Source organism: Mustela erminea, chromosome 21 (assembly GCF_009829155.1).
Source record: "Mustela erminea isolate mMusErm1 chromosome 21, mMusErm1.Pri, whole genome shotgun sequence".
Taxonomy (NCBI): domain Eukaryota; kingdom Metazoa; phylum Chordata; class Mammalia; order Carnivora; family Mustelidae; genus Mustela; species Mustela erminea.
Genome location: NC_045634.1, coordinates 2,238,648 through 2,266,351, shown reverse-complemented (window position 1 = coordinate 2,266,351; position 27,704 = coordinate 2,238,648). Strand labels below are relative to the sequence as shown.

At 43.7% G+C, this 27,704-nt stretch overlaps 1 protein-coding gene across 5 annotated transcripts; it reads left to right on the top strand.

Moving 5' to 3' along the window:
- Positions 1–6,591: 6,591 nt before the first annotated feature.
- Positions 6,592–20,854, top strand: VDAC3 (voltage dependent anion channel 3). 5 transcript variants are annotated; one of them, XM_032329060.1, is made up of 11 exons: positions 6,592–7,394; positions 8,085–8,245; positions 10,315–10,383; positions 11,493–11,542; positions 12,546–12,548; positions 14,447–14,599; positions 15,348–15,400; positions 17,149–17,376; positions 18,863–19,013; positions 19,844–19,901; positions 20,332–20,854. In XM_032329060.1, the coding sequence occupies exons 2-11, from the start codon at positions 8,233–8,235 to the stop codon at positions 20,421–20,423; spliced, it is 870 nt and encodes a 289-aa protein (XP_032184951.1). In that variant the 5' UTR covers positions 6,592–7,394; positions 8,085–8,232; the 3' UTR covers positions 20,424–20,854. The 5 variants fall into 5 exon arrangements, with proteins under 5 accessions (XP_032184951.1, XP_032184952.1, XP_032184953.1 ...); XM_032329061.1 differs by lacking the exon at positions 12,546–12,548; XM_032329062.1 differs by lacking the exon at positions 8,085–8,245 and having other exon boundaries at positions 6,595–7,394.
- The last annotated feature ends 6,850 nt before the right edge of the window (positions 20,855–27,704 follow it).

The following is a 27,704-nucleotide window of genomic DNA, read 5'->3' as shown; positions in this document are numbered from 1 at the left end:
GATCTCTGTCTGTCAAATAAATGATCTTTTAAAAAAAAAATTAGATGAGGTTGTGTGTGACTTCGTAAACCCAAATGCCTCTCCACCCTACCTTGTTCCCTGGGCACTTTCACAACTTGTCCTAGTCCATTCCGGCTGCTGCAATGAAATTAATCACAGCCAGGGGTGGCCGATGAACAAGAGAAATCCATTTCTCCCGGCTGGGAGGCTGGGAGGCCAACATCAGGGAGCCCAAGTGGGCGGGTTCAGGCCTGCTGCCAGGCTCCCGGGTGGCTGTCTCCTCACCGGGGAAGGAGAGCGGAAGCCCTCTGGGGTCTCTTTTGTAAGGGCGTGAGTCCCATTCACGAGGGCTTCCCCCTCATGATCCCAAAGGCCCCGCCTTCTAAATCTACCACGTCAGGCATTAGGCTGTCAGTGGAGGAATTTGGAGGGGATGCAGGCAGACCAGACTCTCCATACTCTTCTTCCTCCGTGCCCTGTCATCGCCGACAGACCCTGTTGCACAAAGTGGGCTGGGAGGGGTGGGGAGGTGAGGGGAGCGGGCGAGTGCGGCGACAGACACGACTATGAAAAGCCCAGAAAAAATGAAAACGCTGACCCTGTCTCAATGTCTATCAGTTGGAAAAGGTAACATGGTCCTTCCCGGGTCAGTGAAGGAGTCAGCGAGCTAAGAGGACGTGTACGTAATTTGGTGACCTGTAGCAGTGTCGCTCTGGCCCTGTGGGGGCCACGTCCTTTCATCCATGCCACCACGTTCCCCAGCTGCTGCCTACTGAGAACGTGTAAAACAAACAAAAATATTTTAACTGAATGATATTTACGTTTCTAGGGTAGTTTACAGCTGACTTCTTGAGCCCTTTTGGTTGCCTACAACCTCTTCTCAGGACAAACCAGGTTCTGCCATCTTTGGATCAAGACCCTAAGATGCAGACCAAACCGGGTCCGATTCTCTTCCCTCAAAAGGAAGGGGTGACTTCCACTGCAAGAGGAGACCCCAAACCTACCTGGAGTCCAATTCCAAAGAAGCACATTTTAAAAAATGAATGGCTATCACGAATTTATAGCTAACAATACTGTGCCACGTACTTGGAGAGCTATAATGTCCTCACCATAACAGCAGCAGCCTGGAAATTATGTGAGATGAAGGATGTGCTAACCTGATTGTGGTAAACATTTGCCGTATGCACGTGTATCAAATCATCACACCGGACTTAAACTTACACAGGGTTGGATGTTGATTATTTCTTTAGTGACACTAGAAAATAAAAGAATGCCCACCCATGAGCTCTGCACACATGAGCTCTGGAATCCCCTTGTGGAGAGGGGAAGCCACTTGCTTTGAGTTTCCCTGGTGTGTTCTCCAGGGGGCCCGCCTAGCTCTAGTATCTGTCCCCCCAAGAGTCACCCTTCTAGGGGAATTCTCCGTCTGGTTACTCCATGTGCCTGGGTGTTGTGGTATATCTGACTCAGGGTGTGATGCAGCCTTCTCTGGCCAGGATCCTGCCTTGGATGTCCCCTGGAGGTGGCCCAAACCTCCTCACAGCTTTGGCCAAAGAAAGCTATCTGTGCCTGGAGCCCTCTGGGTAGGCCCCATTTTTTTTTTTTTTTTAAAGATTTTATTTATTTATTTGACAGAGAGATCACAAGTAGGCGAGAGGCAGGCAGAGAGAGAGGGGGAAGCAGGCTCCTTGCTGAGCAGAAAGCCCGATGCGGGGCTTGATCCCAGGACCCTGGGATCATGACCTGGGCTGAAGGCAGAGGCTTAACCCACTGAGCCACCCAGGTGTGGGTAGGCCCCATTTGACCAGGAGTTTGCTTCTCACGGTTCCCATTTTAAAAATGAAGACATTGAAGTTTAGAGAGTTGAAGTAATTTGCCCCAGCCTCACAGCTAGTGAACTGTGGACAGATGGTAGAATTTGGACAACAGGTTTCTGATCCCAAAGTTTATTTTTTCCTCTACACCACACTACACTGCTTGCTACCAGAAGCCCCCAAACACCAAATCACTTGAACGCAGCTGCATATTCACTAAGAAATAAAATCACACTGGGGCGCCTGGGTGGCTCAGGGGGTTAAGCCTCTGCCTTCGGCTCAAGTCATGATCTCGGGGTCCTGGGATCGAGCCCCGCATCGGGCTCTCTGCTCAGTGGGGAGCCTGCTTCTCATCTCTGTCAAATAAAATCTTAAAGAAAGAAAGAAAATCACAGAGAACATGGCCTGTTGCTGTATTTGGGTTACCTACAACTGTAGGACTATGTCACCTCTCCCCTAGGTTATGTTTTCTGGGAGTGTGAATATAGCGGTTGAGATTAGAAACCTTGCTGGTTGTGAGGGTCCAGCTGCGCCCTACTCTACATGGGGTACACTGACAAAACCCATTTCGTCAGAAAACTCACGAAGACTTAAGGGTGTCCTTTTGACACCCTGGCTTGGGTGGGGCAGCCCTGAGACACACCATCCAATCCTGTAGGATTCATACCTGCACTCAAGCCTTGTGAAGAATTTGGATGAAGGCCCGGGGGCAGGAGGAGGGCAGGGTTCCTCCCCCAACTCACAAATCTAAGCCCAGGCGCGCTGGCAGGTTTAGCTTCGCTTTTACGCTGGTTCCTTGCGCCCTCTCGTGGTCAAGTGAAGTGGGCGCTCATGCGGCCCATGCTGAAGTTCCAGGTACTCCCTTCCAGAGGCGTTTCCCAATTTTTGGTGGAAATTCCCCATGGAACACTAATTCTTTTCTTGTAAACCTCAGTACTTCCCCACTTTATGAGACTGACCTTAAGCTTTCTAATTATAACTGAAAACATGTTTCCAAATTTAAAAATTTTGTGAAATACAGAAAAGTGTAAAGAAGAAAATAAAAAGTCACATATACTCTAACCCCGCAGACAGTCACTATCAAAATTTTGCTAAATTCTCCCAATTTCTATGCAGGTACAGATGCACATATACATATAGCATTTATCTGTTTAATATACAATATAATTAATCTATCACCAGCTCCAGAACTAGCCATCACTAAGGCCTACACGTCCCCATTGTGTGTCTCCTCTAGTCAGTCACGCAGCCTGCCTCTCCAGCGCTGATGTTTACGGTTAGCATTCCGTTGCTTCTTCTTTTAAAGATTTTATTTACTGGGTCCTGGGTTTGAGTCCTTCACTGGGTTCCTTGCTCAGCGGGGAGCCTTCCACTCCCTCTGGTTCTTGCGTTCTTTCTCCCTCTGACAAATAGATTAAATCTTAAAAAAAAAAAAAAATTTAAAAAGTATTTACTTTAGGGCACCTGGGTGGCTCAGTGGGTTGAGCCGCTGCCTTCGGCTCAGGTCATGATCTCAGGGTCCTGGGATCGAGCCCCACATCGGGCTCTCTGCTCAGCAGGGAGCCTGCTTCCTCCTCTCTCTCTGCCTGCCTGTCATCTCTCTCTCTGTCAAATAAATAAATAAAATCTTTAAAAAAAAATTAAAAAAAAATAAAAAGTATTTACTTTAGAGAGAGAGGGAGTGCACAAGCAGGGGGAGAGGCAGAAAGAGAGGGAGAAGCAGACTCCCCTGCTGAGCAAGGAGTCTGACATGGAGCTCCATCCCAGGATCATGATCTGAACCGAAAACAGAGGCTTACCTGACTGAGCCACCCAGGTGTCCCTCCACTGCTTCTTCTTAAAGTAAAATTACAACACACACACATACGCACACACACAGTTTGGGGTTACACTGTATTTACTTTTGTTTCCTCTTCTTTGTTTTTCACTGAACCTTTCCCTTAGATCATCAAATGCTAATCAGAACATTTGGCTGTACCATAATCTGGAACATGGGTATATCATAGTTTATTCAGTGAATCCTCTAAATGTTGACCATTTAGTTTGTTTTAAAATTTTTACTATTGTAAATCACTCAAGCTGTTTAAGAGAAGTCTTTGCACACGGAATTTTGGGGTATGGTATACTGACTTTTTTTTTTTTTAAAGATTTTATTTATTATTTATTTGACAGACAGAGATCACAAGTAGGCAGAGAGGCAAGCAGAGAGAGAGGAGGAAGCAGGCTCCCTGCTGAGCAGAGAGCCCGAAGCGGGGCTCGATATCAGGACCCTGGGATCATGACCCGAGCCGAAGGCAGAGGCTTTAACCCACTGAGCCACCCAGGCGCCCCTATACTGACATCTTTGATCACTCTGTCCCTCTGTTCTAGAAGCCATTCCCCTGTCGTCCACCTAAGCCATTCTGAGATAGCCTTTCCTCCGAGCAGCCTTTAGTCTTCACCCCCAGCATACTGAGGGGCTTTCACCACTGGGTCCCTCTGTGCCCTGCAGCCTCCCTGTGGAAGGCCAAGGGACATGGTTTGTACCTCTTCCTCTTCAAAGATGCCTTTAGTTGCTCAGTGACTGGGGGACCCTCACTCCTCATCAGCATTTTAGAGTCCCTGAAAACAAACAAGTGAGCCCTTTTGCTTTAATGAAAAGAATTAAATAATACCACTGGCTTCAGAATCTTTTTTACATTTAGCGTAATTGAATTACCAAATCTTCATGGTGGGGCCTCTGCTCTTCAGTTGTTTTTCATTTCTGAGGGTAAAATTATACTAACCTTCTGAGATTTTTCTTTCAAAAAGGTAACGGAGGCAGATCAGCAGGCGGTCTTGACTAGAGCAGGTGACCTGTACTGGGAAACTGCTCACCCTCGAGTTGATGTGGGCCTCTGAACCCAGACAGCACTGACATGTATGGCTGTTTCCTCCTACATCAGCTCTCAGCATGGTGCCCTGCACATAACGAGTACTTAGCAAATGTCTCACCCATGAAGGAGTCTAAAATCCCTTTCCTGCTCTAAAATCCCATTTCTAAAGACTTTATAGGAGAAGAACGCCATGTTACTAGGATTTGGAGTTCCCAAGGCTTTAGATCCCAAGTGCAGTGGGGGGAAGAGAACTGGCTGTAGTTTTAGGGTGGTTGAGGCCAGGGTCTTGGTATGGGCATTGAGCATGAACCTGGATCCAGCTAAGTTGACAGGCCGGAGAGACATGAAGCAAAGGAAGGATTTCCTGGGTGGCAGCTGTTTTTCTTAACACCTTCTTTCATCGCCTTCCTGAGGAAGTCTCTCTGTATGCCTAGGGCTGGTGGGGTCAAGTCCTTTCAGAAGAAAGATCTTTGGATAACAGAAGCTGAATGAAGGAGTGTTGCCAAATTCCCATTCAAGTGCTCTTTTTAATAGCCTTTAATGGCCGCCATAGCTGACCAAGGCACACACACACATATACACATATATGTACAGGTACATATATTAGAGCCAATCTTTGTACAGCTTTTAAACTCTCACAGCATATTCCTTTTCATCTGTTATTAACTAATGAACATCTCCCACATGCCAGGTATCTATATGCTATGGATACATTATTTTATTTCTTATCCACTCAATCCTTTGTAGTAGATACTATTTATTTCTATTACGCAAAGGTAGAGACTGAGTCACAGAGAGGTTAAGTTGCTTGCCTAAGACCCAAGAGCTGGCCCATCTAGGATACAAACTCAGCCTCTTTGGACTCCAAAGCTCATTTTATTTAGCCTACTAAGTAATACTGCTTTGCTTATGATATTTATCACATTCTGCCTCATTCAGCAGGTATTGGTCCAAGTCCTACATTATGAGCCCTTTGGGAGCATTTATCTTACTTATCTATTAGCCTGAAATGCCTTCCTTACACACATCAGACAAATAATGATATCTGCCTACTGATTCAAGTGGCAACTTGTAGACAACATCAATAACTTTTTGGGGGGGGCTTTTTTTCTCTCCCCAGCATTTTATTTTGAAAAATTTAAAACTTACAGGAAAGTGTACATTTCTTTTTTTTTTTTAAAGATTTTATTTATTTGCCAGAGAGAGAGAGAGCGAGCGAGAGCGTGCACAGGCAGGCAGAGTGGCAGCAGAGGCAGAGGAGGAAGCAGGCTTCCCGCGGAGCAAGGAGCCCGATGTGGGACTCGATCCCAGGATGCTGGGATCACGATTGGAGCCGAAGGCAGCCGCTTAACCAACTGAGCCTCCCAGGCGTCCCGGAAAGTGTACATTTCTTGTTCTTGTTTTTGTTTTCTTAACCATTTGAGCTACATGCAGATATACGCTATTTCACTCCTAAATACTTTAGCATACATCTCCTAAAATCAAGGCCATTTCTGCATAACCAGATGCAATTATGAACATCAGAAAATTATACATTGTTGTACTACTAACATAATAAAGTCGAATTTTCCCAATTATGCCAATAATGGTTCCCAATAGCTTTTTTTTTTTTTAATCCAGGTTTCAAGTGAGGATCACATTGCTTGCAGTGCCATACCTTTCTTTTTAATCTAGAATAGTTCATTAGCCTTTTTCTTAATCTTTCCTGAAATTTTATATTTTAGAAGAGACTCAGCGGTTGTTTTGCAGAATGTCCCTCAATGTGGATTTGTCTGATTGTTCCATGAATAGAGTCACAACTTTAGCGAGAATAATACCTTTGTGACCTCTGAGCATCACACGGGGAGCAGGTGACACGGCCTGTACCATCCCTGGTCCTGTTCAGTTTGCTTGCTTGGTGAAGGGTGACTTCTCCCAGTGAAGGTCTCTTTTTCTCTTCAGTAAGGAGTCTGTAGGCTGACGCTTTGGAACTGCGTGACTGTCTTCAAATGTCTAGCATCTGTGGATAACTTTTTCCTGAAATTGGTGGTCCGGAGTGATGATTTTCTCTTTCTATAATTTCTTCTCTATTTATTAGTTGGTATTCTTCTCTAAAGAAGAGCTTTCTCCTCCGTCTCTCTCCCTTTGAATTATAACCTGTCGCTACCTGTGTGATCTTGGATAAGTCACGTCACTTACCCCTCGGGGGTAAGACGCCCCGTTGACGCATCCTCAAGCTGAGATGGACTAAAGGTCGCATTCTTGAATTTTAGTCCGCCGGAGACGAAATTCCCGTGAAGATCTCGGCATCTGACAAACAGGCCAGGTCACAGCATCCGCCGGGGGCGTCCCAGGTCCTCTCCGACCCCGCAGACCCTCCCATGGCAACAGTAACTAGTAACCTCCGGGCGTTCTCGCGAGAGCGGGCCCCTTCAGGGACAGAGGTGCGGTCCCCCGGGCCGCCTCGCCTGCGTCGACTCCCGCTCCTACCACCTGCTCGCCGGGCTCTCCCGCGCACGCGCGCACACGGAGCCGGACAGTTGGGTCCTAAGTTCCTCTCGGCGCTCAGACCCGCGGCGCGCGACCCTGGCGCGACACTGCGGCGCAAACGCCGTGCGCGGGAGGGGCGGGTAGGGGCGCGCAGGCGCCGCGGGGAGCGTGAGGCCGCGCAGGCGCGGACGGCGTTGGTTTGAAGAAGACCTTCAGCGTTGCCCTGGCAGAGCGGAGCCAGGCCCTCTAGTTGGAGGTGAGGGGACTCGAGACCGTGGGCCGGGCGGCCGGCAGCCCGGTGGGGCCGGGGTGGGTAGCGGCCCGACACCGAGCAGGGGACCCAGCGGGAGGCGAGCCTAACGGGGGGCTCGGAAGGGAGAGAGGAGCCTCACGGGGCGTGGGCCCCGGCGGGCTGCGGACGGCAGAGGGGACCTTGCTCCCCTGACCGCCTCAGGGGATGGAGCCGCGACGCTGTCGTGGGGAGCGGCGCGTGGAGCGCCCTCTCCCTTGCTGGTGGGCCCGCTGGACTTTGTAGGCGTCAGGCCAGAAAGGAGGTTGGTTTCTAGGGAAGTTGGGTCCTCGAACCCTAAACCCACCCCACCCCACCCCCCACCCCCGCGCCCAGCTTCCTCTCTGGAATTGTTGTCCAGTATCAGGGGAGCCCTGTAGCACTCCTTATCGCCAAGGGGAGGATGCTGTGTGTGCAGCTGAAGGCGGCGAAACGGGGAACAAAAGGGGCTCTTGACTGTCAAGTTAGTAATTGTGTAAAGCAGTGTTACCTAATTAACCCTTCCTCGTCTGTCTGCATCTAAAGCAACCTCGTGCGTTGTGCATGCCAACGAGCAACGGGTGCATTTTGTAGAGCTGATAGAAATGTGCGATGATAGCTTGACTCCCCAGTGACATGAAGTCTCTGTCTTCTCTGTTTTTTGCTTGATCATACCAGCAGTGCATTTCCCATCAGAATCACGGGCCTGAAAAAGTAAGCTTGAACTAGGCAGAATTGAGATCACTTAGTAAACTAAACCGGCTACACTTTTGCAAAGTGTCTTTGAAAAAATAGAGCAAAATGCTAAAAGACTGTCGTCAGATGGATGTTTCTAAACAGTTAAGTGTATCTTTTCTCTTGTCAGTAGATGAAAATCCAGACTGTAAAGACTTAACGTTTTTATTTGACTATATAGGGCCTGCCTTTCTATACCAACCTCCTCATGTTTAGACTTCTGGCAAATTTCATCAGATACCAGCATCGGCTGAAATAATAAAAGAGTAGTATCAGATTGCATTGGCAATGTGTAAATAGTCTAGAATTGATAATTTGAATGCAGGAAATTGAACTGTAAAAGAATTGCCCTGGAAGTGAACTCTGAAACCCTGACTTAGGACAAAGTTTTATTACCGTGTGAGTCGTTATTTTCTCTTTCACCTTTACTATACTATTTTCTCTTTATATATATATTTTGTATTATACTCCACCCTCTTAACGTATGTCTGTCATATTTGACAGGTTTAGATTAGGAATAAATTTTAAATCACAATTAAAAAGTGCATCATAGGGACGCCTGGGTGGCTCAGTTGGTTAAGCAGCTGCCTTCGGCTCAGGTCATGATCCCAGCGTCCTGGGATTGAGTCCCACATCGGGCTCCTTGCTTGGCAGGGAGCCTGCTTTTCCCTCTGCCTCTGCCTGCCACTCTGTCTGCCTGTGCTCGCTCGCTCCTCTTGACAAATTAAAAAAAAAAAAAAAGTGCATCATAAGCATATGTTGTGTTCAGATATGATGGTATAGGCAGAAACTTAGTAGAGGGGCAGATTAAGAGCCAGGCTGAATATAAGTAATTATTAGTTTGATTGTGTAGATAATTCAGACAGTAATTTCATGGGATAGCTGGTGCTCTGGATTTTTCTGGTATTTTTCTGGTATTGGACTAATGGTACTGCTTGAGATGGTTCTACAGTTGGCTAGACGTGGCTCTTGAGGCTGTTTGCAGGACAAGAGGGCAGAGGGGTGGTATGTTTATCCGTGTAGACAGAGCTTCTGAGAACTTCAACATGAGAGCCATATCTGCAGTAGAAAAGCTTTGTGAGTACCAAGTAGGTAAGGTGAAAACTGAAGGCACCTTTGATTTTTGAAGGCTTTGACTTTAGAGTATACACCAGTTTTTGGTAAGCAGAATTGCTGCAGGTAGAATTTATCCTGTTTGCGGTTAATGGGTAAGATTATATAATTTTATTTTTAAAAGAGCTTTGAGAGAGAACATACTCTGAATGAATGCATTCCAATTAGTATGGTAAATATTTTAAAAGAGCTGAGTTTCACAGTGGCAAAAATGTTAACCCTGAAGATTTTTAATGCATCTATTCTTACAGTTCTTCAAAACAGTTTTACTTTGTCACTTTAGTTGCTCTTGGCTTTATAACAGCACAAGAAATGTTTTTCTAATGTAAAGTTTGCATATATATGTATATATATATTTTTAAAGTAGAAAGTCCAATTTAACAAAGCTTCTCCTGGGGCGCCTGGGTGGCTCAGTGGGTTAAGCCTCTGCTTTCGGCTCAGGTCATGATCCCAGGGTTCTGGGATCGAGCCCCGCATCGGGCTCTCTGTTCAGCAGGAGCCTGCTTTCCTTCCTCTCTCTCTGCCTGCCTCTCTGCCTACTTGTGAATCTCTGTCTGTCAAGTAAATTAAAAAAAAAAAAAAAAAATTTTTAACAAAGCTTCTCCTTCAGCCTCTGAGAAATGTTTCTTTGAAATGCAGTCAGAAAGATGATCTCTGTGAATCTCATGAAAAAATCCTTTTATTATGCCATATTCTGGGAAGTTCTTTGTATCTGACACAGAGAGAGAGAGCGCACAAGTAGGCAGAGTGGCAGGCAGAGGGAGAGGGAGAAGCTGGCTCTTCACTGAGCAGGGAGTCAATGTGGGGCTCAATCCCAGACCCTAGGATCATGCCCTGAACCAAGGCAGTTGCTTAACCAACTGAGACACCCTGGCGCCCCTGGAAAGTTCTTCGTAAAGAAGCAGAATGCCTTCTCCTAACTTTGCTTGCATTAGGGTGTGAGCATTAATGATGCACAGGCAGAGAAAACCGTATACCTCTTCTCACAGGGCTAAATACTAAGACTTTGGGTGAGTTAAATGGCTCTTTTTGTTCCTTTGTCCTTATTTTTCTTCATAAGATATGTGTAACACGCCGACTTACTGTGACCTAGGAAAGGCCGCGAAGGATGTCTTCAATAAAGGATATGGTAGGTGTGCTTTTGTACATTTCCAATTTGGGGTAAGGGTTAGTGTTGAACGCTTATTACTATATGCAAGATGCAGTGCTAGTAAAATGAGGTTAAGTTAATATTAATCTACTTCACAAGATTTAAGGGGATAACTATCAACAGATTAGTTACTCAATTAGAGGTAGAATGCCTTACAAGCGTTAAAAGCAAATATATACAAATATGCATGCATATACATTTGCATGTTTAATGTTATCTCTAAGATGAAGTAATAGAAATTTGTAATACTTTAGTCCCTTCTGGCCAGTTCTGGAGACAGTTAAAGTGGGGGGTACATTTTTCTCCTCCAAATAATGGGTATTTTTATGAGCATGAAGATAGAACTTTTGACTTCTTTGATGTAACATATTCTTGATCCCAAATGGATATATATATTTTTAAAATTTTATTTATTTATTTGATGAGAGAGACACAGCAAGAGAGGAAACACAAGCAGGGGGAGTGGGAGAAGGAGAAGCACGCTTCCCACGGAACAGGGAGCCCATTGTGTGGCTTGATCCCAGACCCTGGGATCATGACCTGAGCGAAGGCAGATGCTTAATGACTGAGCCACCCAGGTGTCCCTGTTTTTGATTTTTAAAATATAGTTTTTTAATTTTTGTGCTATATACATTTGATTTTTCTTATTAACTAGTATAATTAAGTCTATACTTACATAAGCATAATATTTTCTGATAATTTTTTTCTTTGAGAGCTTAAAAATTATACTTATTTCATAATTCAGTTTTTAATGGAACTCTCACCTAATGAGGATACTGTGTATTTTCCATATAGAGGGTATGTGGATTGTTTTCATAATCTCTAAGTTGTAAAAACTGGAGTGAAGGGGCGTCTGGGTGGCTCAATGGGTTAAGCCTCTGCCTTCAGGGTCATAGTCTCAGGGTCCTGGGAGCAAGCCCCGCATCGGGCTCTCTGTTCAGCAGGGAGGCTGCTTACCCCTCTCTCTGCCTGCCTCTCTCCCTACTTGTGATCTCTCTCTCTGTCAAATAAAATAAAAATTGTTAAAAAAAAAAAAACTGGAGTGAATATCACATTATGTATATTACTGTATTTTTCTTTTCGCCTAGGATTTGGCATGGTCAAAATAGATCTGAAAACCAAGTCCTGTAGTGGAGTGGTGAGTACCCAATATAATTTTAATAGATGTAGCATAATTAACTTAAAGGAACCTGTTAAAAAATTGTTTAGTCTAGTTCTGTGAGTCAGTGTACATTTGGCACTATGTTGTCCTCCCTACGGTTTCGTCATACTCTCAGATTTCAGTGAGCATCTTTGCCTTCGCCTTAGACAATCAGGTTGAATTTTGGGGGAGAAGAAATGTTCTCATAATAAGAATAATAATAAGAATTCTTCCCCTCATAATAAGAATATGCTGAGTTTTATTCTCAGGAGATATAAAATATATGTATTTTTTTGACCCATATCGTATCTTTATACTTTCATGAATACATATGTGGGTACTAAAAACCTTACTTCCATTATGATGGGTTCAAGTAGGTTTTATTGCCCTCTTACAGAAACAAATTATAGTCTGTCCCTGCATGATTGGTCAAAACAAATGTAGAACTAAATTCATACAAAGGCTTAATCTACAGTTTTTATTGGATGTTTGTAAGGTCTTTTTTACTGGAAGTTAAGAATATAGTAAAGGATACAGGCATATTTTCAAAGTACCATTAACCAGAATAACCAGAACTTTTATTCAGTAAATCTGGCAAATAGATTAACTTTACATTCACCGTATTCTCTGGTTTCTGCTCACCGATAGCATATAGCATATCTTTTTAGTATTTACCTGTTTAAACCACTGCTAATTTTATTTCCAGATAACAATAATTTAATTAAGAGGAGCTAAAGGAATGTGGAATTCTTACGATACTTTGTCTCATACTCCTGGTTTGTCACTATCATTTTCTTCCTGGGTTTTTGTAGTGGTAAATAAATACATATGCAGCTACTGCTGGATGGCATATTGTTACATGGTTCTGTTAAAAGAGAAATATTATACTAACTTTGAATAGGGTTTCAGAATTTGGTCAAGTTAGGTTTGTGTTGCAAAAATCATCGACTAAAATTTTATCTCCTTTCCATGCTGCTGTGGTGTGGGACTGTTCATTTAGATGGTAAGAAAAACAGAGCATATTTGTGTGCTTGCTTTTATGGCTGCTTTTGGTCTCTGGTATTGATTTAGGATAAATTTCATCCATTGCTCCATTCATCCATTGCAGCCCATTCTTAGATTGCACTTAATATTTGTATTATATACCATCTACTTCACATAACATTTTTGTGGTGGTTTCGTCGCATGCTAGCCTTTACTGTAGAGCTGTAGATACTATGTGCATGTTATAAATGTATTTTGCACTGTTTGATCTAATGAAGAAGTTAGAGAAAAACTAAAGCAATGGTGAGGCAATTAAACTTTTTAACTTAGAAAAATTCTGGCCTTTTCTTTAAGATTTGTTCTTCAGGTATTTTAGACTTTTGAGAGAACTTCAAACTAAGAAATAATGGTAACAAGGAAAAGATGTAGACTAACTACACTTCTACCTTAGTTGTGTGTGTGAAGTTTTCCTAACATGGAAATTGAGGTTTATCTATGCTATACTTTCAAGTTTATGAGGGACATATATGAAAAATAAAACACTGGAAAGTTGGATTTACTAAAGAAAGCAGTGCTCGCATTGTGTGGACTATTAAACATGACTCACATTTTGTCATTTTGTGCTGTCTTGCCCTAAAGTGTGCAGCATGATACTCTCTTGGAAAATTTCCTGCGTGCTGTTGATAAACAGATCATAGTTTCCCAGTTGTTTCATCAGCCTTAGAGCTAGAGCTAGGGAACAGGCTATTTGGTAAAGGGAGGATTCATATTGCGGGCAGTGACACAGACCTGCTCAGGGCTGGCAGCATTTCATGACTGCTGGCAGCATTTCAGAAATGTTCTCTGAAAACAGGGCCCATCAGAAGGTTTATTTCTTGACAGTTCATAGATTGTCAGTGACAGGTGTTGACTGTTTGCTTCCTTTTAGAGGGAGATCTGTTTCCTATTGCTCATTGTCATATGACTAAAACGACACCTAACTAGGGAGGAGGATATATTTTGAGGTGTTCATAGTAACTGTTTGATAGAAAGCACTTTAAAAGGTAGATGGCGGAGAAGGGAGAAAGACAAGTTATGCCATTCCGTTATGTTGTGAAAAATGGGTCCATACTTTCAAGTATTGAGATTGTTTATACCAGAAGTTTTCCCGATAGTTTTGTGGTCCAAAGCAATAAAGTTTTTGTGACCGTGTAACTGTACTTCATGCCACTGAACTGCATGCTTAAAAATGGTAAATTTTATGTTAGATATATTTTACCACAATAAAAATAAAAAATTTAATGCACTGAAGTTCTCTTAAAAGAGGGTAGGGCTGGAACACCTGGGTGGATCAGTCGGTTAAGGGTCTGCCTTTGGCTCAGGTCATGATCCCAGCGCCTTGGAACTGAGCCCCATGTGGGGCTCCCTGCTCAGCAGGGAGTTTGCTTCTCCCTCCCTCTGCTCTTGCATGCTCACTCACTCCCCCCCCAAATAAATAAATAAAATCTTAAAAAAAAAAAAAGAGGGTGGGTAATCCTTTCTGGTGTTTGGGGATTTTTAAGGACTTTAAAATTAACAAATAGTTTGAAAGATATGATAGAGAATAGTTTGAAAGATATGATAGAGTCACGAAAGTAAAATGTTTAAGATTCGATATTTTTTCTTTTTAGTAAAGGCAATTTCAGTAAAGATATTTGTCTTCTAAAGGAAAGAAGTTAAGATTCCCATTTTAGTAAGAGAGTATGTGGAACAAGAAGTATCAGTATGAGAGCTGTAACAGTGGAAAGATCTGAAACTGATTAAACTTTAGAAATAAGAAAGCAGGAAATACTTTGTGGTAACAAACTGTATTGGTTTCTGATGCATTCAACACTACTTTCTGAAATTTTTTCTGTTTGATGAGTTGATTTTAAAGTAATTATTCTTCTTGCTTATCAGGAATTTTCTACTTCTGGTCATGCCTACACTGATACAGGGAAAGCGTCAGGCAACCTAGAGACCAAATATAAGGTCTGTAACTATGGACTTACCTTCACTCAGAAATGGAATACAGACAATACTCTTGGAACAGAAATCTCTTTGGAGAATAAGGTAAGAGAAAGCATTAGGAGTTATTTGTAGGTTAAATTTATCTTGCAGATAAAATGATCTGTAAACCCCAAATACAGTGTGAGTGAGATCTTATAACCTAGATAATAGCCATATTTTTTCTCTGCATGTGGCCATCTTTGATATGTCTTAGATTTCTAGAAATACATCTTTGTGAGTGCATAATTAGCACATTACATCTTTGTTCTGACCAGTTCTGTTTATAACTGAGCCTCTCCTGGGTAAACCAAACTACTCATAGTGAGGTAGTTTGATTTTTTTTTTTTTTTGGTAATTGTTGCAAAATTGGCTCCATAGAAAACTGTTTCTAAATTCTATCATGTCTTCACAGAGAAAAATTTATCAGCAGATACTCGTTAAGTATTTGCTATGTACAGGGCACTGTTTTTTGAGGTATGTCTACATGCACGCTACCATAGATAATATATGAGTAACTGAATAAATTCCTTAGGTTGACTTGTTAAATGTTGGGTTATCTCATTACAGTAATTTCAAGAGAGTAACAAGATTACTTGGTTGTATTGGAGTTTTGTTGTTATTTTACTGTAATTAATGTTATTGGCTGTGATAGAATTTAACCTATACATTTAAACCTGATTTTTGGTGAGAGAATCTGATGAAACCTGGAGTTAAGGCGGAGGGGAAGGATAAAGACATAATTTAGTAAGTAACTTAATATTTGGTCAAAAAACCAGAAAATTACTAATTGTTTATTTTAAATCTTTTTCAGTTGGCTGAAGGGTTGAAACTGACTCTTGATACCATATTTGTACCGAACACAGGGTAATTATCCAAACCCCATTTTCTGAAATGTTTTTGTAGACTGTAGGGAGAGAGCACTTTAGACTGGGGAATTGCAATGAAACGTTTAGATCCAGGGAAGACTTAGGAGGTTGCTGTTAGGAATACCAGAGGACCTTGTGTGTACAGTAAAGAGATAGGAGGATTCCTTTGAAGTAGGGTAAAGTTTTGATTTGAAAATTGAACAGATGAACAAAATACAAAGCTAGTCCAGAGGCACATTATAGGAAAAGTTCAGGAGCTAGAAGGTTTTGAAACTAGATATTTCTTTTTCTTTCTTTCTTTTCTTTTTTTTTTTTTTTTTTTAAGATTTTCTATTCAAGTAATTTCTACACTCATTGTGGGGCTCAAACTTACAACCCTTGTGAGACCAAGTGTTGCATGCTCTACTAACTGAGCCAGCAGGCGTTCCAAGACTAGATATTTCTTCTTTTTGTTTTTGTTTTAAAGATTTTATTTATTTCTTTGACAGAGAGAGAGATCGCAAGTAGGCAGAGAGGCAGACAGAGAGATGGGGGGAAGCAGGCTTCCTGCTGAGGAGAGAGCTGATGTGGGGCTCGATCCCAGGACCCTGAGACCATGACCTGAGCCCGAAGGCAGAGGCTTATTAACCCACTGAGCCACCCATGCACCCCCAAAACTAGATATTTCTTAAGTGCTTCTAAGATTCATGGATGTGGTATTTCACTGAGAGGTTAATTTCTTAAGAAAACAGTGTAATCTCCTGGCTGTGGAAAGCTATAAGCAATAGTTCTGCTACCGAGGTCCTTTTTTAGCCTTTAGAAATCTCCTAACCTCTGTGCTTCAATTTCTTTGTCTAAAAAACAGGGATCATGTTGTTTCCTATCTGCCTCACATGGGCTGGTGCTAGAAAAGGGCAAAGTGGCATTTCTCTTCAGCTGTAACAACATGTGTAGCATTCCTGCCACACAGTTGAGTTATCTTCCAGACAAATATTCTCAGAAGCCTGATTAAGGACAAAGATGATAAAAACCAATTTCGTGTTTTCAGTACCATTCTTCAGAATTATATCCGTCTCTTCCATCCATCTAATGTTGTCCAGGGAGAAAACACTGACCTTAAGGAAAAATGAATATGTTCCCTAAAGGACTGTATCCTTAAAAAAAAAATACACTTCTCTTCATGATAGGTTAATTACTTAGAAGTGAAGTATGTCTGTCAGGTATTACGTTTTATAGCATTTGGGCATTTTAAAAACATTTAAAGAAATTTGGGTTCTCATGAATAAATACATATTCAGATTATTTGATACTGAGGTAGCTTATTCCTTTTTATACTTTTATTCATGCCTTTATGATATTAATCATGATATATGCTATCATTTGAACTTACAGTGAAGAATAGGTAAGAATAGTATATGCGTTTCTTTCTTTTCTTTTTAAAGATTTTATTTATTAGAGAGAGTGCGCACACGAAAGAGAGCACAAGTGGTGGGAAAAGCAGACCCCACTGAGCATTGAACCTGATGCGGGGCTCTATCCCAGGACCCTGGGATCACGACTTGAGTTGAAGGCAGATGCTTTAACCAACTGAGTCACCCACAGGCCCCAGTATATGCATTTCTAATCCTAACAAGATTATATTTGTAGTGCTAAGTCATTTGAAACTTTATTATATGTATGCCATTTATCAAAATAATATTTATATTGGTGGAGAGAGGGGATCTTACTCTGGACGGTAGTAGAAACTCGTGTTTTTATTTCTTACAGAAAGAAGAGTGGAAAATTGAAGGCCTCGTATAAACGGGATTGTTTCAGTCTTGGCAGTAACGTTGATATTGATTTTTCTGGACCAACCATCTATGGCTGGGCTGTGTTAGCTTTTGAAGGTTGGCTTGCTGGCTATCAGATGAGTTTTGACACAGCCAAATCCAAACTGTCACAGAATAATTTCGCCCTGGGTTACAAGGCTGCGGACTTCCAGCTGCACACTCATGTGTGAGTTTATAATTTATTCCGCCTTTACTGGTGCCGTTGTCCAAGAAGAGGGTAGCCATTAGCATGTTGAGAACGTTAGAAATGATCGTTCCTGCATTTAGTATGCTTCGGTGGACATCCAGTCTCACTGTACTCTCTTCCCAGTCAGTAAAACACTGCCCAGGGTTAGTGCACTTGGTGCATTGTGCTGTGCTACTGGTAGTTACTAGCTTCTCAGCCTGTACACCAAACTTTAGGGAGGTCTAGAATCTGTTACAAGAACCACTAGGACGGAGAGAGCCCGGACATAGGTCGCCTTCTGATAAAAGGGATCCTGTGGAGATATTTCTGCTTCCTCTGGTGCCTTACTTAGCGTGGCAGTATCGGGAAGTAGGTCTGGATCATGAAGAGCAACCGTGTAATTGATGGACCATCCTGGACCATCCCCAGTGATTCTGCGGAGGTTTTTGGGTATTCTTGGTCACAGCCCAGCCGCCCTATGGCATTCATAAGAAGTAGAAATCCTCAAAGCAATCCTGGATTCAATTCTGTAGGTTGCATCCTCTTGGTTAAATGAATTTGAACTTTTATTTTTTTATTTCTTTTAAGATTTTATTTATTTGACAGACATCACAAGCAGGCAGAGAGAGAGAGAGGAGAAAGCAGGCTCCCAGCTGAGCAGAGAGCCCGATATGGGGCTTGATCCCAGGACCCTGGGATCATGACCTGAGCTAAAGGCAGAGGCTTTAACCCACTGAGCCACCTAGGCACCCCGAATTTGAACTTTTAAATTATAGTTTATGTCTTGGCCTACTGGGCACTGTTAATATACCAGGGGAAAAAAAAGTAAAGGAAGAACTCTGTGTTTTGGAAGATTGCTCTCCACTAGACATTCCAGGTCACTATGACGTCTGAAGTAAAGTCAAGCAGTGGTATAGACAGTGACGTTAAAATTGATCAAACAGTACAATCGGGAAAACCATGAAAACTCAGGGACTAAGTTCAGGGATGCTTAAAAGCAATAACTTAGGCATGTCTCTAGAGCAGTACGCTCTAGGTTTTGTGGGGGTGGTGCTTTTGGACTCAGGGTTGTTTCAAGTAAAGTTCAGAAATGGCTTATTCTTGTACTGCTGTGTTTTTTGTTTTGCAGAAATCTTTATTGAACTATACTTTCAGGTTTCTGAATTCTTTCAACATCTCATAGACTCATAGATCATATTTCTCTGAAGTATCTATCTACCTTTGTGCATAACTGACATATGTCTAAGAAATTTACATTGTGGGGAGCTGAGTAAATGAATCAGATGTTAATTACATTTTAATTAGCCAGTATAAATTACATAACTGGATTTAGTTCCTTGTTTTCTTTGGGAGTCATTTATACTAGAAGTTTGCTGAAATAGGGGAGTTGGAAAATGAGATCTTGTCTAAACAGTCTTAGAATTTGTTTCCATATCATAAGAGTGGTACAAACTAGGTATGACTTTTTCTTATACTATTAAAATAGGAATGATGGCACTGAATTTGGAGGGTCTATCTACCAGAAGGTTAACGAGAAGATAGAAACGTCAATAAACCTTGCTTGGACGGCCGGCAGTAACAACACCCGTTTCGGCATCGCTGCTAAATACAAGCTGGACTATAGAACTTCTCTGTCTGTAAGGACGTGCTGTGAGATTGGGTTTCCGCTAAGTTGTCAATGAGTGTTGTAATTTGGTTGGTGTGTGTGCATGTTCTTTATTGATTTTAGGGAGCCGGTCATTGTATAGTGAAAAGAGTATTATACCTCAAGTCCAGGAATGTGGATTCTAGTCCTGGTTCTTCCTATAATTATTTGGCTGTTGTCTGACCTTGTGGAGTCATCTCTTTGGCCTCAAAATTTTCTTATCTGTAAATTCATGGGATCTGATTACTATTCCTGTTGCTATTAGTAATTCTTATTAATAATGACACTAATTGAACTCTCAAATTTCAGGTACTGTGCTAAGGGCTTAATGTGTAATATCTCATTTAATCCTCCCAACTACTCCATGTGGTGAGTAGTATCCTTATGCCCATTTTATAGATGAGGGAACTGAGACTTGGAAAGGTCAGGTAACTTGCCCAAAGCCCCAAATAAGTGGCAGTGTCAAGATTGGAATCCAGATCTTCTCTCACCAGAGTTCATGTTCTAACCACTGTCTGAGGTTGTAAGCTGACATCTCAAAAAATTCAGTACACCAGGGGTGTTTGGATGCACAGTGTTTTAAAAATTTTGCTTGAGGCCTTTAAGCGTGCATTCTCAAGGACCCTACTATCCCTACCAGTCCTACTAACTGAAGAGACTTCTACCTTTTTATTAATTAAATTTTCAGTTTTGGTAGTTCTAGATTGGCCCAAATTTGCTTTAGTTTTGGAAACCTGCTGCATGAAATAGTGGTTGTACTGGACTTACATATTATGAAGTTGATTATTTTCTAACTGTTTCTATTTTATCTCCTAATCTTAGGCTAAAGTAAATAATGCCAGCCTGATCGGACTGGGTTATACTCAGACCCTTCGACCGGGTGAGTAAAGGAATTAATAACAATGAGCGTGGGTTGGAGGTAATGGAGAAATAATGAAAATAACCTATAAAACCTACAATCAACTGTAGGTCAATTCAGACCATTTTGTCACAGTTGATTGTTCATACAAAGTAAAACCGATCCAAGTGCCTGTGCTTAACAAGTCTTTATAGATTTCTTACTATAATTTGGTCACTCTGGCTTGTGACACATTTTTCTTAATCCTGAACTCCAGGTGATTTGCCGTGATTATGCTTTGCTCATTGCAGATCAGAGGATTATAGAGGGTTGATTTAGTCGGACCTGAATGCCTGTAACTCTCACACCCGGCTGTAATCTATCCCTTGACTCTATCTGTTGTTCTAGAAAATGGAAGATAAGCTTGTAATACTTGCTATAACGAGTGATTATGGTGTCTTCTTCTTCCCAGGCGTCAAACTGACCCTGTCAGCTTTAATCGACGGAAAGAACTTCAATGCAGGAGGTCACAAGGTTGGGTTGGGATTTGAACTAGAAGCTTAACGTGGTTTTGAATAAAGCATCCGATTTGTCCCTGGAGGTGAAGAGAACCCACTATGTTTTGGCCTTAAAATTCTTCTGTGAAATTTCAAAAGTGTGAACTTTTTATTCTTCCAAAGAATTGTAATCCTCCCCACACTGAAGTCTAGAGATCGCAAGTCCATCCAAAGGGAGGTACTTGAAGGCATGCCTGGAAGTTGTCATGTTTGTGCCACATTTCAGTTGAGTTCCGCAGTGTTATTTTTAATGTGTTCCTCAGCGACAGTGTAGTGTCATGTTACAAAGGAAATGACCCGGTCCTCCAGTACATCACGTCCTGCATGTCCCACGCCACTTTTTCATGACCTTTTAATATATTGGTCTCTGTGCTGTAGTGGAATCTTTGGTTTTGCATCAGAGTAAAATAAAATAAACCCATCACATTTGGAACATAATCGCTCATGTGACTTGCTCGTGGTGGTTTTCTTGTATTTGGTGTGATTGGTTTTGTTTTGAAAAAATCCTCTCATCGGTGGTGGGTGGGATTTGTATTTAGAGGGGTACGTCTGACACGCGAGTGCTCTCGCTTACCCCTTCCGCTCTCGTTTATCCGGCCCGCTGCCCTTCTGCACTCAGGCCGAGGACTGAAACCAGGAGGTTTGTTCCACCAGGCAGAGGCACATCTGCTGGGGTGCCTGCTTCCTACGGCACTGTGGTAAAGCAGGGTCGTACTGATGGTGTAAGCGGCTGAGAAAGCGGGGGAGGGGAGTGAGCAGAAGGATGGGCAGAGGGAAGAATACAGTAGGGGAAATGCTGTGGGCAAGAGATTGGTAGGAGGAGGCCAGGGCTGGAGGAGACCCATCTGTGGCTCCCTTTAGGGCCTCAGGAAAGTACTGGATCTAGAGATACAATAACCAAAGAATGGAGATACCAGCTTCAAAAAGAAATGAATAGGCTGTAATACCTTCAGGGCTTACCGTTAAATATCTTCCTTTCTAAAAACAGAACTCTTTTTTGAATCAATATATGCTGGTTGCAACAAATGCACGCAGACACAAAAATGAGAATTCCCTTTCCTCTCTCCAGTCCCTTTATCTACTATCTCTAGCAGTTCAATGCTTGCAAATATTTTTCAGTGTCTTTAGAGATTACGTAAATATCTTTATAAAATGTGAAAATGCACATCTTGTTTTGCAGTATATTTTACTTTCTTTTTTTTTTTTTAAGATTTTATTTATTTATTTGACAGAGATCACAAGTAGGCAGAGAGGCAGACAGAGAGAGAGGAGGAAGCAGGCTCCCTGCTGAGCAGAGAGCCCGATGCAGGGCTCGATCCCTGAACTCTGGGATCATGACCTGAGCCGAAGGCAGAGGCTTTAACCCACTGAGCCACCCAGGTACCCCTTTATTTTATTTTCTTAGAAGATTTTATTTGTTTGTTTGACAGAGAGAGGGAGCACAAGTAGGGGGAGTGGGAGAGGGAGAAGCAGACTTCTGCCAAGCAGGGAGCCCGATGCGGGGCTCGATCCCAGGACCCTGGGATCGTGACTTGAGCCGAAGGCAGCCGCTTAACTGACTGAGCCAACCAGGCACCCATTTATTTTATTTTTTTAAAGATTTTATTTTTAAGTCATGGCTATACCCAACATGGGGCTTGAATTTACAACCCTGAGTTCAAAAGTCACGTGCTGTAACCAACTGAGCCAGCCAGGAGCCCTACAATGTACATTTAAATCTGACATACCACAGTCTTCTTTCTGTTTGTTTATATAGCTCTGCCTCACATTTCTTTATTCTATTTGACTTATAAAGGTGATATTAACTATTTCCCTTTTTACTGTATTACATTGTTTGGTTTATAAACACTACTGCATTGAATATCTTTGTCCACTTTTGTAAATATTTCCATAGCAGCGCTGCCTAGATCTTTCTCTGATGGTGAAAATGATCTGTCTGCTTTGCCTCATATGGTCGCCACTAGGCAGATGTGGCTGTTGAGCACTTGGAATATAACTAGGTCAATGGAAGAACTCAGACTTTTTTTTATTTTTTATTTTTAAGTAATATCTACACCCAGCATGGGGCTTGAACTCACAAGAGTCACATGCTCTGTACCAATCAAGCCAGCTGGGAGCTCTGGAAGAACTAAATTTTTAGTTCTATTTCCTCTTAACTAAATTTGAGATTGCTAAATCATAGGGCATATACATTTAATAAGTAGTACGAAATTGTCCTTCAGAAATTTATATCAAGTTACATTTCTTCCATTGGTGGTCAAGAGTGCCCATTTTCCACATCCTCAAATGTGGCCTCAAACTTCAGAAATTTTACCAGTCTTAGAAAGGAAAAATGGCATCTTATTTTCATTTGTATTTCCCTAATTGCCATTGAGATGGAACTGTTTTCATATATTTACTGGTCATTTAATAACATGATTGGCCTATTTGGATTCTTGCTCAGTTTCCAGATGAGTCCTACAAGTAGACACAATGGTTGCTTTTTGAAAAATGTTAGCGCGGCAAGATGTTCCCCGCCTTCCCCCCGCAAAGATCATCTTTACTAGCAGCCAAATGCCATTCACCACCCCTTCTGTTGCAAGAGATCTGTGATACCAAGCACATGATGTAATTTGACTTTCTCATTATCTTTGTGGACTGAACCACCACTACAGGAGATAAAGTACCACAGGAAAGGAAAAGGGAGTGAGAGGAGAAAACGACAACTTCGTTCCGGCTGTTGGCCCCCGTGTCTAGTTAGCTGTCGCCAGCAGAACCCCGTGCAGCCCGAGCGCTGGGGCGGGGTGGGGGTGCGCTGAGGCGGGCCGGCCCCTGCTGCCCACGCCCCCTGCTTCGTGGTGTGCAGCTTGTCGCAGACGGACTGGCATGCTTCCGGAGCTTATGCAGGGGTCACCTTGTATGACACAGTCTTAATGCAGACATCTTGGAGTCCAGCAGTCTAGGAAAGAAAGCCATGAGAGGTGGTCTAGGATAGAGCAGTTCCTGGTGGTTTTCACAGTGGGGTTCTCAGTACACCTCTCTCCCCTCCGTCCCCCGGCTGTCTCCTTATTCTCCCTCTTCATCTCCTTTCCCCCCAGATTAGCCTGTAACTCCTAGGGCATTAATTTGATTCTATTTAAATTTTAAATTGACTTGTTCAGGACACTGCTAGGACCCTTGGTGTTGCCTTTTGAGCCTTACTCTCAAGGTAACTTATTTTGGCCTTAACCATAGCCTGTCAGCTTTGCACCTGGGAACATAGAACTGACATTCTAGTTTATATGTATTTTATGTCAGTGGACTCTGATTCAGTAACTCTGCTCTTAGGAATTTGCCTTAAGGAAATCATTAGAGATGCTCATCGTGGAGTTCTTGATTATAGAGAAAATGTGTAACATTTCCACATGTGTAACGGGCATGGTTAAATGATGGTATGTATATTCATCAAGTGGCACATTGCTTAGTCATTAAAAATCAGGTTTTTGAAGAAGAATAACCACTGAGGATTGTTCACAATAGAATTTAAATAGAAAAAGCAGAGTAAAAAATGAACTTTTTTATACTTTTTAAAAAAGTGTATGTTGGGGCACCTGAGTGGGTCAGTTTGTTAAGTATCTGACTCTTGGTTTTGGCTCAGGTCATGATCTCAGGGTCATGGGATTGAGCCCCCATCAGGCTCTGCAATCACTGGGGAGTCTGCTTGAGAGTCTCTCTCCCCCCCTCTGCATCCCCGTCCCCGCTCATGTTCTCTCTCTCTCTCAAATATTTTTAAAAAAAAGTATATAAGGAAATAGGAGAAAACACTCCAAAATATTAATATTCATTATTTCAGGAAGTTGGAATCATGAATAATTTTTATTGATTTTATACTTTATTATATTTTTCTTGTTTTCTAAAGTAAATTTATTTCTGTAATTAGGGAAATACTTTCCTAATTACTATTGTTTAAAAAGGCGAACAGCCCCTTGTGGCAGCACAGTGGGCCCCATATCTAATGGGTGGTCAGTGTGAGTGCAGTTCAGCAGAAAACGTGTCCCCTAGTCTGAGGGGACAGTGAGCCCCAAGGCATTGGCCAAGGCAAGAAATACCAGAGGCTCCTACCACCCTTAGGAGAGTTACCCAAACAGATCAAAGTACTGGTGTTTCTTATGATAAACTAATAGGTGTAAGGTCTTTATTAAATTTTAAGACATTGATGTTTACATATCATATTTATTTATTTTTTAAAGATTTTATTTATTTGAGAGAGGGCAGGGGGGAGGGGGAGAGGGAGAAGGAGAAGCAGACTCCCCACAGAACAGGGGGCCCGACAGGAAGTCCGGGTCATGACAGGAACCAAAGGCAGACGCTTAGCCAACTGAGCCGCCCGGGCGCCCCGCACATCTCATTTTAAAGATCAGCTCTCCAGGAGATCAGAAGCCAACACGTCCATCTTCATACCCTGAGCAACACTGCTGAAGGAACAGAGGGCAGTGCGAATGTCCCAAAGTTTCCTTACTAAGTGTCTGTTCTTGGAAGCTCACCAGTAACATGGCCCAGCCCCCGGGTTCTGGAACCTCGGCCGGGAGGCGCTCTAAGACAGCTGAAGCTGTTTGTGGGCTGCCCCAGTGTCGGGTCCCTGCACACACAGGAGGGCTGCCGTGTTTGCTGCACGGGAAGCCCATCTTCCCTGTAAGAGGACAGGCTCTGACGGCGCATGCTCTGTGAACTCTCCGCTGTTGCCCTTTAGAATCGAATCGTCTTCTCTTTTGCCTTCCCTTAAATGTGGACATTCGGTTCCATCCTCAGCCTTCTCTGCTTCTACACCCTGGCGTTGTGTGAGTAGCTTTTTCAGATGACATCTGCCCGTTCTCGGAGATTCTGATAGCCTCACAGGCCTTCTCAGAATAAAGGGGGTCACATAATAGCACCATTCTTCCTCAGGTTCTAAACAAATGGTAAATGAGGACACGGTGTCAGTGGACAGAAGCCAAAAGCCGCATCGTCTGATGAAGGCTACTTGACACTCGCCGAGGGCGAGAGTGACAGCAGCATTGGGCCAGGGCAGGCCTCCCCCAGGCCCAGGCAGGGTGGAACGGAGGACAGGGATTTCTAGCGCTTCCCAGAGGAAGGAACCAACCCCAACATGCCCAGTTCATTCTTCCCAAATGTACCATTCACGGCCCCTCCTGCTCCTGGTGGAGGGACTACGAGGGTGAAGAGAGGCCGGACGGTAGGCTCGCCACGTCGCGGGAGACCCCGAGAACAGGACAGCATTCAGAGTGTGTGAGCTCCCAGGGCCGGGGCTTGTCCGCTGAGCAAACGGGTGCAGACCTCGAGGTGCTGGGGGAGTGGAGTCTGTGCTTCAGCACAGCTCCTGGGATCCCCACGTGCCCACTGCCCTCGGCTCTTGAAAATGACTGGTCCTATCTTCCTGACAGCTGCCTCCAAAGGCTGTTCCCAGAGCTTAGCCACATCTCAGACGGCCCTCGTGACCTTCAAACATTTCCGGCAAGCTGCAGTCAGACCTTCTTCTCGGAGGGTCTGCGGGCTTCTAAAACCTCTGATTCCCAAAGTGACCCCAATGCTCTCACTGTCCACTTCGCACCTGGAGTTTCCGCCAAATGTCTTCCTCTTTGGTGAAGGCTTCCCCACCCTGAAGGCGGCAACAATCACACTGTACTGCCTTTATGCTTACCCCTCCCCCGCTCCTGCCTGTGAACTCCTAGAAGTCTTTTTGCCTCCCTACCTCCAGTGGCACATGATGGGCACCCGGTGGGTGTTTACTGAAATGGATGAAAATGAGCCAGTAGGCAGGTGGGCCTGGCTTGGCTTCCAAGCTGTGGGGATTTCTGCATACAGACTGAAGTTCTCCTTAGAGTACTCGTATTTTCCTGCGGCCATCAAAGAAACGGATACTGCCATTTGCAGCGCCTCTCTGAATTATGGTATAATTATTATTCCGGGAGGTGATTTCACTGCTGCAATTTAAAAAGGTTCTGGCTGGGAAGACGGTCACGATTGCAATTGCACTGGACCCCACTGGGTGTCGCTGTTGTCACTGCCACGAGAGAGGAGTCCCGGGGCCTTCTGGCTGACAGGTGAGTCTGGCTCCTTTTTGACCTCCCTTCCCAAACACGCTACCAACTCCTGATTTGGTACGTCTACATTTGGGTTTCCTCTGAACCTCCAAATCTCAAGCCTTGGGGAAAGGCAAGGCAACTGCCCATCCTACTGTAGCCCAAACCCCTTTTGCGCTCTTAAGTTCTCTTATTTGTTCTAGCCAGTAGAGATTAGAGAACAGCTGATCACCTTTGTTAAGTCTGGAACTCCTTACTTTAAATCAGATTGAATTCCTCATGCTCCCTTTATAAATACAGGCAGGAGAAACCTCCCACCCTTTCCTCTCGGGCTTCCAGGTTCTTAATCCCCTGCCAGGGTTCCTTCTCGGACCCTCCTCCCAGGCCTACGGCACAGTCCTCCCTTTTTCTAGAGATCACAGTTGAGGACACGGTCTGACAGCTGCTCAGAGGGAGAGGCTGAGGGGAGCTCGGGAAGCCTGGGGCTTGCTCTGGTCCTCTGACCATGTGGCCGCCTAAATGTCTTCCCATGCTGTGCCTTCGTTTCCCCAGTGCCTGGCCAGCTCCGGGTGTTCCGAAGACCAGTGTCTCAACGTGGGGGGATCACGGAGGTGACTGTCCCCTTTGTGTCATAATAGGCATCAGGGTTGTTTCGTTGTCTTTTCCATAATAAAGGATGAAGTGCTAGGAAAAGCTCTAAGAGGGTGGTAATCCAAGCACAGGGCTACATTTCGCCCCGTCATGAGAACTGAACCGGATTCCACGGGCCTCCTCAATCTTCTTCCACCCGGCCCAGAGAACCCATTCTCCGCTTTCTTGTAGTCTCTGGCTGTTTTGTCTTGTCCAACTAACTGTGGCTTATTTTCTATTCGTTTTCTCCATCATCTAATTTAACGTTTTCCTCCAAGCAGTCCGCCTGAGGGGAATCGTCCACAAAACAAGGCGCGGTACACACGCGAGCGTGTGGAGTCCTATCCTGAGCCAGGCCCGGAGCGGCCCCTTCCCCCACACCGTCCCCCCAGAACTCCTCTCAGCCCCACGTGAGGAACAGGGTGGGGGCCCAGCCCTCCCCGACTCCAGGACCCCCTCCGGCAGGAGCACTTGAAGGCGCAGCGTGAACGCGGTCTCCCCCACCGAGGGCACCATGGAACACACCGCAGGACCTTCCAGAGCCCTCTTCCTGCCTCACTATGTAACCGGATGAACTCCCCGACACCCTAGAACTTGACAGGCCACATTCTCTGAATGAT

What these genes read in the sequence shown, in the direction of transcription:
- VDAC3 (XM_032329060.1), top strand. An exon ending in TTCCAGCTGCACACTCATGT is followed by an intron (nt 17,377 to 18,862) that starts GTGAGTTTATAA and finishes CTATTAAAATAG; the next exon opens with GAATGATGGCACTGAATTTG. An exon ending in TACTCAGACCCTTCGACCGG is followed by an intron (nt 19,902 to 20,331) that starts GTGAGTAAAGGA and finishes TCTTCTTCCCAG; the next exon opens with GCGTCAAACTGACCCTGTCA.